The 13,335-nt window shown below is 39.1% G+C and overlaps 1 protein-coding gene and 1 long non-coding RNA gene across 2 annotated transcripts in view; both read left to right on the top strand.

The window, feature by feature from the left end:
• Positions 1 to 746: 746 nt before the first annotated feature.
• Positions 747 to 4,390, top strand: Degs1 (delta 4-desaturase, sphingolipid 1). Its single transcript, XM_015483322.2, has 2 exons — positions 747 to 1,507; positions 3,542 to 4,390. The coding sequence occupies exons 1-2, from the start codon at positions 791 to 793 to the stop codon at positions 3,686 to 3,688; spliced, it is 864 nt and encodes a 287-aa protein (XP_015338808.2). The 5' UTR covers positions 747 to 790; the 3' UTR covers positions 3,689 to 4,390.
• Positions 4,391 to 9,771: 5,381 nt separating this feature from the next.
• LOC125610365 overlaps positions 9,772 to 13,335 on the top strand; it is an 8,927-nt gene continuing 5,363 nt past the window's right edge. The window contains exon 1 of the long non-coding RNA XR_007349768.1: positions 9,772 to 10,132. This is a non-coding gene — a long non-coding RNA (uncharacterized LOC125610365). The remainder of the gene's footprint in view (positions 10,133 to 13,335) is intronic.

Below are 13,335 nucleotides of genomic sequence, written 5' to 3'. Positions count from 1 at the left end.
GTTTTCTTATAGTTAGATCTGTGATCCACTTTTAGCTAATTGTTACGTATGGCCTAAGGAAGGGGTCCAACTTCATTCTCTTGCGTGTTGATTCCAGTTGTTCCACCATCATCTGTTGAAAAGATTATTCTTTCTCTCCATTTCCTTATTTGGCTTCCTTATACTACTGACTTTTTTTTAAAAAAAAATATTCTTAGTTGGAGATGGATACAATACCTTTATTTTTTTAATTTTTTTATGTGGTGCTGGGGATTGAACCCAGTGCCTCACACATGCTAGGCAAGTGTTCTACCACTGAGCATAATCCCAGCCCAGAACTAACTGACTTTTATATACTATTACAGCTTTGTGAAATTTCATTACAGAATTACTTGGGGTTATTTGAGAGAAATGTGAAACTAAGTTTCATGGTTTTAAAATACCTACAGAATGTATATTATGTTCTATCCTTTGTCAAATGTTGATTTATTTTATAAGGTTAAGATGCTGAAGATCTGTATAACATAGATAAAATATTTAATACAAATGAATACATCTATATTTAGGAGTAATTTTTCTTGCATGAATATTAAGTTATTGTGTCATAGTATTTTAAACTTTACTATCAGAATATACTCTTTCCTTGTAGTAGGTAAACATTTGGTAAAGTCTTGAATAGAGGAAATATTATCATTTGGAAGTGAAAATGTCTAGTTAATGTGTTAATTATAATTCATGAGTAACTAGGTACTTTTCTACATTCCTGATTTTTTTTTTTCTTACAGCAAAGTATCCAGAGATAAAATCCTTGATGAAACCTGATTCCAACTTGATATGGATTATAATTATGATGGTTCTCACCCAGTTGGTTGCATTTTACTTAGTAAAAGACTTGGACTGGAAATGGGTCATATTTTGGGCCTACGTCTTTGGCAGCTGCATTAACCACTCAATGACTCTGGCTATTCATGAGATTTCCCACAATTTTGCCTTTGGCCACCACAAGGCACTGTGGAATCGCTGGTTTGGAATGTTTGCCAATCTTCCTATTGGGGTTCCATATTCGATTTCCTTTAAGAGGTATCACATGGATCATCATCGATATCTTGGAGCTGACGGCATCGATGTGGATATTCCTACTGATTTTGAGGGCTGGTTCTTCTGTACCACTTTCAGAAAGTTTCTATGGGTTATTCTTCAGCCTCTCTTTTATGCTTTTCGACCTCTGCTCATCAACCCCAAACCAATTTCTCATCTGGAAATTATCAATACTGTGGCCCAGATCACTTTTGACATTATAGTTTACTACATTTTTGGAATTAAATCTTTAGTCTACATGTTGGCAGCATCCCTGCTTGGTCTGGGTTTGCACCCTATTTCTGGACATTTCATAGCTGAACATTACATGTTCTTAAAGGGACATGAAACTTACTCATATTATGGGCCTCTGAATTTACTCACCTTCAATGTGGGTTACCACAATGAACATCATGACTTTCCCAATGTTCCTGGAAAAAACCTCCCACTGGTAAGTAAAGGACTTGATGCATATTCTGATTTCTGATTAGTATGTAAGAAAATTAGTTTGACTTGCTTATTTTAAAGAGTCCACTATATTTTATCAATCTAAGCTGCTCATCAAAGAAGGGGGAGAAAAGGGAAGGATGTAAATCCTGTGTCTGCCAGCTTAATTCTACAAAGAGTTAACTATCCTTATGCTTAATTTCTGAATTTAGGGTTCAGAAATGTTGAAAGATATATACATATATATAAAAAAGTAATTTGGAAATAGAAAACTAAGTCCCTTGTGATCATGATCACCATTATACCAGTGCTAAGACTAATTTATGATGAACAGATAATCTGCATAATTGGTCTGCAAAATTAATGAACAACAGTTTCCAATACCATAATCTTTCTTAATCAGGAACTCTTTCTTTTGACCAAAGATTTTGTATAATGTATTTTTACTGTAATACTGTGGTTTTGTAGGAAAATGTCGATTGGTCATACATGTTGAAATATCTAGGGATGATATATTAGGGCTAAGTTGTCACATAATTTCTCCACCTTTCAAAAAGTTCAGAAAAGAACAAAGTGTGTGGGTTTATTAGATATAATACAGTTTTCATAGTACACAGAGAGAAAGCAGATTCATAGAGTTAATCAGTGGTAAAATAGGTGAGGGCACATTAGTGTTCATTTTATACTTTTTGACTTTTGAATAGGTTTTACATTTTCAGAATAAAATGCATGGGAAAAAAATTAGCACACAACTGCCTGAAGACAGTTTGAGCCTGTGCTGCGATGCAGTGTCATGCAGGTGTCATGCTGACCATATGGTGGCCTGAACAGAGTGTGCAGCCTTTGTTTGCCTTTTCTGTGACTAAGAAAGTGATTATTATATAACTTGTTAAAAGGAATGTGGTTTAAGGAGAAAGCCAGTCACCCTTTGAATAGAGGGGGTTTTTTTCAACATAACTGATAACTTTCATTTTTCTAGAACAGTTCCAGAATTGAAAACTTAGTTCAGTCATCTCTTGACTTAAGGCCCAAAGTACATCTCTGACTATTTACTTCCCTCTCCCTTCCATGTTGTCTTCTTATTCAGTTATCCCTAGAGTTCCCTTGTCTTGCCTTTCCTATTCTATGCTGTGTATTGAGGAATATCTTCTTTCCTCAATAACTACCTGATATTTGCTGCATAAATTATAGTAGTTACACTATATATAACTATTGTATGGTTAGTAAGTATGCAATATGGAGTGTTTTTTTTTTAACATCTATATTAAAATCACTCATATCATTTCCCCCACTTAAAGTATACATTTCAGAGATTTTTAGTATAATCAGAGTTGTGCAGCTATCACTATAATTAATTTTTAAAAGTTGTTATAGTAAGATTTTTAATTTAATATCTTCATTTTTTTTTAAGTTTAATTTTCCCTTATTTTTGGTGAGCTTTGCATGTTTTTCCATTCTCTCACAACTCTGTAGAACACATACATAGAAAGACATCCAGAGATTTATTTTGTTAGCATTTGAATATAACTAGACACATTGGCTAATAAATTCTCAGGTTTTTTAACTCCTAATATTAAAGAATTTATTGATTTTTCTCTTCATGTCTTTGAAACATTTACAAATTATCAACTTTTTATTTTCATTATAGTCATAATATTTCAATATGATTTGTTTGATTGCAGTGTTTGTATTCAGAGTCTAAATTGGCAGTCATTTTACATTTTTGGAAAGATGGTATCTTTCTGTTCTATTTGATGGTATCTTTCTGATCTAGCCAGTAGTGATCACTAAAATTTATTGACATAAATTCACTGTGGATTATGATCAAGGTTTATTTATACATACGTGTGGACTGTAGATCATCCTTGTTTATGAAAGAATTTTAGGAAGTTTGGAAGGACTGGGATCAAAGTTACCTCCCCTTGGAGGGGGATTTGATATTTCATCCTTTTCTGTTTGTGTCAGACATTCACCAATCATCCTTGATAGGCCCTAGTGTAACACTTGCTATCATCTTGCTGTATTTTGTCCCTTCCAGGTGAGGAAAATAGCAGCTGAATACTATGACAATCTCCCCCAGTACAATTCCTGGGTGAGAGTACTGTACGATTTTGTGATGGATGATACAATAAGTCCCTACTCAAGAATGAAGAGGCATCCAAAAGGGAAGGAGATACTGGAGTAAATATCACCACAGCCAAAGGAATTCCTCTCTGAATCTTTAAATAGCTGACAAAGTGGAATTTTCGCTGAAAACTGAAGATCAGTGATGCTTAGAAGCTGTCATGACACAATTTCAAACTAGGATCTTCCTGCTGTTAAGAAACTAATCTGGGGCTGGGGATGTATCTCAGTGATGGAGCACTTGCCTGCAACATGCCTGAGGCCCTGGGTTCAGTCCCTGCCATCAAGAGACAATAGAAGCAGCAGCAGCAGCAGCGACTCAGGCTTCAACAGGCAGCCTTACCCCTTCATGCTCAGCTTTGCTCACTCACTGTATTGTCGTACCTGGAGGATCTTCACCCATTTCTGTCATTTTGTAAACATATCATAAAGAGTATTTCTAGTATGTTATTTTCACTGTAAGGCTTTATTTTATTAAAATAGCTAATGAACTGAGCTATTAATCACAGTATATTAGTATTTGTTGCATTTTTGTATTTTTCTGTCTTTATAATATGGTTACCTGGGTATTAGGGGCAACTTTCTTTAAAATTTCACTCCAAAAATAATAATTTAAAAAGGCTGCAAGTTAATACAGTATAAATGATTGAGACGGAAATGTTGCCGAACTACTTAAATTTTTCACTGTTGTACATGAGACCTCAGTTAGATTCTGCTGAATTCTGTACAGCCTACTCATGAATAAAGTACTTACTGAACTTAATCATGGCCAGCATCCAACTTCCTTTCAGATGTACTGACACTCTCACACATTAGTAACAGCTTAACTGATAGTCTTCCATGATCTTCATTCCAGGGGAAACTGATTGTAGGCTGATGGCAGGTATTTAGTATAAGGAGCCAGTATCATGGGCTATTAGACCAGCAGTCCTGGTTTTCTCAGATGGGTCACTTGGGGTGAATATGGTATAATATGGGAAACTATTATTAAAATATATCAGCTAATTATGGTTTCATGTAGTGGCAGGCAACTCCCAGGCAGCTAAGTGTGAAGAGCAGAATCTTCCAGGGACTGGCAAATGTGCTTTACAGTTTCAGCCCACAGTGCTTTGCTTTGCTTTCCTTTCCTGACTCCCTAGCAAGGGAAATTCCTAGTAACATTGAATCTGTTGCTTAAATAACCATTGATCTAAAGTATAGAAGGATAATAGAACCAATTTTGCAAATCAGATTTATTCTGTCACTAAAAAGGTATCTGTGAAATATATCCATGGATTTACTACTACTTTTAAACAGACTGTATTTTTTTGACCCCTTGATTCCTCTCACCTGTAGAACTCTAGCCTAAAACTCCCAAATCTCCTCTGAATTCCACTACCTACTAGATATAAAGTACATGATCATCCCTCCCCATAATTTCTGTTTCCCTTACATTATCACTTTTTGCTGGTTAGACATTTCACAGTTGTAGCAGGACTACCTAGTCTGGCTCCCATGCCAGCTCAGTCCATTCTTTAAGAGATCTGCCATTTGGGGCAGCAGGAAGGTTAAGTCCTGGAACCTTCAAGAAAGTAAGCTTGAGGAGTCATGCTTTCACATGCTTCACACTAGCTCGCAGTTCTGTCTCATATTCCTTCACTTTTCTGGTCTGATAATCTTGTCTCAAGGCTCCAAGGCCTTCCCTGGACCATCTCCACCCTGGAGCAGGTACCACTTTTTTGGACCCTGAGGACCAATGATTACCTCCTCCTCATCTTGTCTCCAACCACACTGTTTTGTAAATAGACAGTTTGTTTTCCGCCCCCCTGAGGTTTCAACGCTTCAAGGGCTGAGGGATCTTCTGTAGTTATGTTCTTAAAGCTCACATGATCAGTGCTGGCCTTGGAGTAATTGTTTGATAAAGGAATAAGACCAGCAGAGAATCTTTGAACTTGAGAAGCTTTATCTAAAACAGCCAAAACGGGGTTTGTAAAACCTTCAGGTAAGTATGATATTTTAAAAACAACAGACATTTCTTGGGAATTCTTACTTTTCACCTACACCAAGTGTTTACCTGCATAATCTTATTGAAGTCTCAACAATTCTATGATGTATTAATATCTTCATTTTGTAGATGAGAAAACCAAGGCTAAGAGAGATTATGTAACTGGTCCAAGGTCACACTGAGTACATTGCAGAAACAGAATCTAAAAATCACACCGTGACTCCAAAATCAAAACTCTTGACCAGGCTCCCCGTGGCTTGTGTGGCGAGCCTGCCCAGAGAGTAGCAAAGACAATCTAAAACATGTGTTCCATTACCAAATAGGTGCTCAGTCCACTTTTATGTTCGGGAGAGATGTCTCTGGTTTTAACAATGTTTACTAAATCCTAATATGAAACATTCATGTTTAAATCCATAGCAAAGTTGCATTTATTCATTTTGTAGATTCTTTATCAAATGTTGCATTAGAAAATGAGGACTCAAAAGTAGGATCCCAAACCAAGGAGCTGGGCAATGCATATCCCATTCAGCAGAATTCAGTAATAAGGGACTTCACAAAATAGGATTGAAACATGGCTGGAACCAGTGCTTTGTCAGTCAGTATGTACAGAATGATAGATAGTATTCTAATCCTCCAGCCTGACAAGCTAGCTATTACCTCCACACTTTCTATGTGGAGATATTGCTGAAAACTCAGTCCTTGTCCCTAATGCCAATCCAATAACAAGAACACACTATTGTCATGTATGAAAAAGAAAAGTTTCATTGCTAGCAAAGGAGAAACACAGAGGACTCCTGTTCCAAAGACTGATTCTGCCCATCAGCAGGAAGGGGTTAAAGAGGTGATTAAGAGAAAATGAGGTTAGGGAGGAGAGATCAGGAATAGAAGATTAGGGAAAAGAAGATCAAGGAGGAGAAGGTTAGGGAAAAGAGGCAGAAGAAGTTTGGGAAAAAGAAAAGTTTCAAAGCCACAAGTGGACCCCTATTATGGAGGAACTGAATGTCCATGTACTGGGGATTAACCTGAAGCCACCTCTGTCAAAGCTTACTCTGTTTTGCTATAATACTTGTCCCACTGACTTGAGCTTTCACTGGACAAGAAAATGTGCTGTTTCTTATTAGGCAAATCTTCCTGGAGCATCAGTCATTTGGAATGAAGCAAGAACAGTCTGATGACCTAAGGCTGGGAAGGCCCTGAGAAAACTACCCTCAGAAACCCAAGAGTGTTAAGGTACTTTCCATACTCAGTTCTGAGTACCAGCATGGCAAAAGCCTGTAGAGGAAAGAGCAGGCAGTGAACCATCAGGAGGTGAGGCCTGAGGCTGACGAGCTGAAAGCCCTGAAGTGGCTACAGTGTCAGCAGTGAGTGAATGGATAATTATTCCACTATTGCCATGTATCAAATAAACAAATAAAAAGAATCTGGGACATCATCCAAAAAGGGACACCTTTGCTTCTGCCAAGTTTCATCTGTATTGACAGATGGCTCAGGAAGCCAGTAACTGGACTCCACCCAGGGGAAGTTTCAAGTGGCACTGAGTGGACACCTCACTGTATTTCTGAAGGCAGTGGCTCTCACAAACGTGAATTGACGAAAAGACCCAATGCGAAGGCAAAGTTCAGTTAGGGCATCCTGGGGAACTGTGGCTGGGTGGGGCTGCTTGTATAAACAGCACCTTCTAGGAAGGAAGGTGGAACCCAAGGAAACACAAGGTGCCCTTATATCACAAGCAGACCACTGGTTAGTAAGCACACATCTCTATCCTTGCAGTTCCTGGGGGAAAGGACTGAATGGATGCTGTGTGAAAGATGGAGGAATCCAACTGCCAACAGTGAGATGATAAATCCTTGTGGAGCTGCAATCTCCAATCTAAGCAGGGCCTCTGTAATCCCCTCCCCTGTGAGCTTATTCTCAAAGGCTGCCCCAACAGACCTTTGGGGAGAGTTTCATAAGACCCAGAATGACCCTTCATTTGTCCAGGTAGTGGTGTGAGCCTCAAATGAGCAGCCGAGAATTCTTTTGGCTTAAGAGGGTGTCACCCTCTCCACCCCACCCCTTTTTCCCTTCCCATGCTGAACAGTAATACCGCTCTTGGCCATAACCACACACTGAGAAACCTGTTTCCCCTCCAGGCTGGGCATTCCATAAGCCAGAAAGTGGGTTCCTTTCTATCTTCTTCAGAAGAAACACACTCATGTGATCTCTCCTATTTTTAAGCTCATGTCTGCTTCAGCACCAACAAGGAGAAGGCCCTGCCTACTCACACAGCCCTATTAGAGGCCTCCCTGTCCACACTCACTGAACTCTGAATCCCCACCTCTCAGGGCTGAGTTCTTCCCTCTGCACCCACCTCTGCCTCCCAGAGTGGGGTCCCTGGGGAATCTTCCTTACACCTTCACTATCCAAGGATTCTCAACCCAAGAGGTCAGAGGCCTCAGGGAAGTACCCCGGATCATGAGGGGATTACTTTACAGAGACATGATCATACATCAGTCTGGCATCTCCTCACAATCCCCGCCACATACACTTTGAAGACCCTTTTCAAGTGAAAAGAACAACTTCAGATTCTAATTTAATTCTACCACCCTTCAATTTTGTAATAGCAATTCTTTATTTCCTGTTACCTTCTCAAAAATACATATGTGAAAACAAGTCAGGTCATCAAAAATCAAGACCAAATGACAAACTCAACCCATGTGAACATTGCCACTCAGGCCTCATATCCCTGATGTTTTCTGTGTGCACAGGTTTGCTTTCCCTTAGAGCACCTGTTTCTGTCCTTGCTCAGTCCCATCCCAGCCCTGGGGCCATCAGGGGAGATCTCTTTGACTGCTTAAAGCAGTCTGCAGCCCTTTGTTTCCACTAGGAGTCGGGGTGGGGCAGAAGAGAGGGTTAAAGGAAAATTTCAGAAACCTCAGTCCTTTGGGAAGTGAGTTGGCCATTAGCTCCTCAGCCTGGACACCCAGGAAAGCCCCTAAGCACTTTGTATTAAAACATCCATATTCCTTTGATTCCTGTGTTACTTTTTCACAGGCTCAGGAACAAGATGTCTTAGGAAAATAACCGTCCTATTTCAATCCAATTTAGTATCTTTATCTCCTTTTAAAATGCACAAGGTTAAGTACATAATCATATTACCATTTAAAGGAAGAGAAAACTGAGACTCCAAGATGTTAGGTTACTTGCCTTGAGTTGACCAGCTTGATCTCAGGTGGAGGCCTAAGCAAAACCTGAACTGAACCACCCCTATCCTAAGTCTAAGCACTGGCCACCACCCCCTTACAGCATCTTCAATTTGTGGTCCACAAAGAACTTCTATTTATGTATGCAGTGTGGGGTTGGGCAATAATGTGTCCAGGTGGGAATTAAGAAGTCTAAAGTTTCAGTCAGAGATGGTATAATTGGGAGAATATTTTGTGGTGAGGGCTGGGCCCCTTCACTCCTGTTGTCTCCCCACTGTCCAGGAGACACAGTGAGCTATTTCTTGCAACCAGCTGAAGCTCATGGCTGCAATAGAGGAGAAGCAGTGACATTGCTCCAGGCCTGTTTAGACTTGGCTGCCCTGAGGTTACCTTGGCTTTGGAAAAGTTTGCTGAGTAAATTAATAACATAAGCAAGGGTGTAGAGAGAACTTTAACCTACCTCACAGACTTATACAATTAAGAAGACAGACTATTTTAGGACTAAAGGACTATGTACACAAGTGTGCCAGCTTATCCTCAGAGAACCGTAACGGGGGACTAATGAGTTTGATGGGGTTGCTGCCCTGTGTCAGGCACTGTGCTAGTCTTGTTTAACTTTTCAAGCTTTATTTTTTTTAATTTTTGTATTTTTTATAAAGAACAGAAATTTATTCCCTCATAGCTCAGGAGACTGAGAAGTCAAGCTTTATTTAAGTGCAATGATCCAGGAAGGATATTAGATCTCATTAAAGACAGCCACCTCTGTGGGCAACACATAGTCCTCAAAAGGTGTGATCTGCTCCAGCTTCATCATTTTCACCATCTCCTTCTGAACCACTCCCAGGAATAAGGGCAGCAGGCCAGCCATGGCTCTCAGCAAGGGTGAGAGTGTGTCACGGGGTATGCAGTCAACTCCCCAAGCTCTTTCCACACTCAATTGCTCAGAAAATGCTGAATCAGAAGCTAGGTCAGGAGCTTGTGGCCTGGAGCTCACATTTAACTAAACATTTTCAGATCTAGCCTAGACACATGGGTTGTCCAAACTCCACAGGTCTGCAAAGCCAAGTTTCCATCATCCAATTGCCATGCTAGGAAAAGAGGCCAAACCAGGGAGGCCCAGGTTGTCAGCAAGAAAGAAAGGTGGACATCTGTACATTGTGAGATCCTAAACCAGATGACTCCTTATGACCAGGAGGATGACTAGCTGCTGTTTAACAAGCCTCAGCAGTCAAACCCAGTCACAGGGCACAGGAAGAGCTCTGGTCTGTGAGTGCAGTCGGAGGCAGAGCAGCCATGGGGATGAAAGACGGGATCTACATGGCCTGTGTGACTGGAGCAGGTAGGTTCTCTGAGTTTATCTGCCAGCCTACTCCCAGGCTGTGCCTGGCTTGGAGATCACAGGAGAAAGACACAGTTCTTTCTCCCCTGGGTGGGCTTTAGTTGTGCTGGTTCTCATTGCCAGGGGATATTGGAGCTGTCATTTGGGACAGGTCCAGCAGCAAGTGGTTAGGTCACAATAGTTCCAAACTATAGCAGTTAATGCTTAATGTCCAAACTTTGGTCTGAGTTTTTTTGAGGGGTGTCATTTTTTTTACTTTTTAAATTTTTTTATTTTTTATTTTTTTATTTTTTAAATAAAATTGTGGTAGAATATTCAAAGCATAAATTATACCATTGCCACACTTTTTTGTTTTTTATATATAGATGACAGTAGAGTCTATTTTAACATATCATTCACACATGGAGTATAACTTATTCTAAATAGGATCCCATTCTTGTGATTATACATGATGTGGGGTTTCACTGGTCATATATTCACAAATGAACACAGGTAAGTTATGCCCAATTCATTTTACTGTCTTTCCTATTCCCATCCTCTCTCCTTTCCCTTCATTCCCCTTTGACTAATTCAGTGAACTTCTATTCTTCTCTCCCCTTCTCCCCATTGTGTGTTAGCATTCATATATCAGAATATTCAGCCTTTACTTTTTTGGGGGACTGATAGTCTCCAATTCCATTCATTTACTAACAAATGCCAAAAATCCATTCTTATTTATGGATAAGTAATATTCCATTGTGTTTATATACCACTTTATGGATAAGTAATATTCCATTATGTTTATATACAACATTTTCTTTACCCCTTCTTCTGTTGAAGGGCACCTAGGTTGATTGCATAACTTAGCTATTGTAAGTTGAAGGACTATAAACATTGAAGTGGCAGCAACACTATAGAATGCTGATTTTAAGTCCTTTGGGTATACATCAAGGAGTGGAATAAATGGGTCAAATGGTGGTTCCATTCCAAGTTTTCTGAGGAATCTCCATACTACTTTCCAGAGTGGTTGTTCCAATTTGCAGTCCCACCAAAAATGTATGAGTAGAACTTTTTCCCCACATCCTCACCAATATTTATTGTTACTTGTATTCTTGATATCTGCCATTCTGACTGAAGTAAGATGGGATCTTAGAGTAGTTTTGATTTACATTTCTCTAATTGCTAGAGATGTTGAACATTTTTTCATATATTTGTTGACCATTTGTATCTCTTCTGTGAAGTGCCTGTTCAATTCTTTTGACTATTTGTTGATTGGGTTATTTGTGGCTTTTTGGTATTAAGTTTTTTAAGTCTTTATATATCCTGGAGATATATTTCTCCCATTCTGTAGGCTCTCTCTTCACATTCCAGAAGATTTCTTTGTTGTAAAGAAGCTTTTTAGTTTGATACTATCCCATTTATTAATTCTTTATTTTACTTTTTGATTTTAGGAATCTTATTGAGGAAGTCAGTTCCTAAGCCAAAATGATGAAGAGTTGGGTCTACATTTTTTTCTAGTAGGTGCAGGGTCTCTAGTCTAATGCCTAGTTCTTGATCCACTTTGAGTTGAGTTTAGTGCAGGGTGAGAGAGAGGGGTTTAATTTCATTTTGCTACATATGGATTTCCAGTTTTCCCAGTACCATTCGTTGAAGAGGCTATTTTCAATGTATGCTTATGGCGCTTTTGTCTAGTATGAGATAACTGTATCTATGTGGGTTTGTCTCTGTGTCTTCTATTCTGTTCCATTGTTCTTCATGTCTGTTCTTATGCCAACACCATAGCATTTTTGTTACTGTAGCTCTGTAGTATAGTTTAAGGTCTGGTATTGTGATGCTTTCTGTTTCACTTATCTCACTAAGGATTGTTTTTGCTATTCTGGGCCTCTGATTTTTCCAAATGAATTTAATGACTGCTTTTTCTATTTCCATGAAGAATGAAATTAGAATTTCACTAGAAATTGCATTAAATCTACATAATACTTTTGGTAGTATGGCCATTTTGACAATATTAATTCTGCCTATCCAAGAACATGGGAGATCTTTCCATCTTCTAAGGTCTTCTTCAATTTCTTTCTTTAGTGTTCTGTAGTTCTTATTATAGAGATTTTTCATCTCTTCTGTTAGATTGATTCCCAAGTATTTTATTTTTTTGAGGCTACTGTGAATGGGATTGTTTTTCTAACTTCTCTTTCAGTTGCTTCATCTTGGCATATAAGAACACAACTGATTTATGATGTTAATTTTATATCCTGCTACTCTGCCATTGCTAGACCTCAAAGTGTAATAGAGTAGTATTAAAGGTACTCACACTATTGTGCAACCAATCACCAAGACATTTTCATGCTGTAAATTTGAAACTTTGTACCCGTAAGTATTTCTCCATCCCCTCCACCAGCACCTGGAAACCATTTAACTTTTTTTTTTTTTTTTTACATTTTCAGAAACTCTGTTTCTATATATTTCCATGAATTTGACTACAGGATTTTTTAAAAAAATACATATTTATTTTTTATTTGTAGTTGGACGCAATACCTTTATTTTATTTATTTATATGTGGTGCTGATGATCGAACCCAGGGCCTTGCACATGCTAGGCAAGCGCTCTACTGCTGAGCCACAACCCCGGCCCTCACTAGAGGATTTTTAATCTGGCAAAACTCTTTTAATTTTTCCCATCAATATACACTTCAGAGCAGCCTGCCGGCAGGGTAGACACATCACCCCAATTGGAGTAGGGGCAGAGCAGAGCCGCTGCCCGCGCCCACAAGGTAGGCAGACCACGTGACCTGGAGAAGGGGCCCAGTGGCCCGCCGGCATGATAGACAGATCACCCCAATTGGAGGAGGAGCACAGCCGCCGCCCGCCCCTGCAAGGGAGACTTTGCAACTATACAAGAGCAATATAAATATATAGGGGGAAAATTCAATAACACAACAGTTTCACCAAGCAGAAAGAAACGCGAGCAGTATGAAAAGACAAGGAAAGAAAGGACCACAAGCAATGCAGGTCAACTCAACTTTAGAAGAGGTAATAGCTGCAGCAGATGGAATGTCAGATAAAGAATTCAGGATTTACATGCTTCATATGATCTGGAGTCTCAAGGAAGACATTAGACAGCAAAATCAGACAATGAAAGATCACTTCGACAATGAATTACGCAAACAAATCCAGGAAGCAAAGGATCAACTATACAGGGAGATAGAGGTTATAAAAAACAAACAAACA

Source organism: Marmota marmota, unplaced genomic scaffold, assembly GCF_001458135.2.
Source record: "Marmota marmota marmota unplaced genomic scaffold, marMar, whole genome shotgun sequence".
In the NCBI taxonomy this organism is placed as follows: Eukaryota; Metazoa; Chordata; class Mammalia; order Rodentia; family Sciuridae; genus Marmota; species Marmota marmota.
This window is presented reverse-complemented; position numbering and strand designations above follow the sequence as displayed.

What these genes read in the sequence shown, in the direction of transcription:
- Degs1 (XM_015483322.2), top strand. Translation starts at nt 791, where the DNA reads ATGAAACCTGATTCCAACTTGATATGGATTATAATTATGATGGTTCTC. An exon ending in CTGGAAAAAACCTCCCACTG is followed by an intron (nt 1,508 to 3,541) that starts GTAAGTAAAGGA and finishes TGTCCCTTCCAG; the next exon opens with GTGAGGAAAATAGCAGCTGA.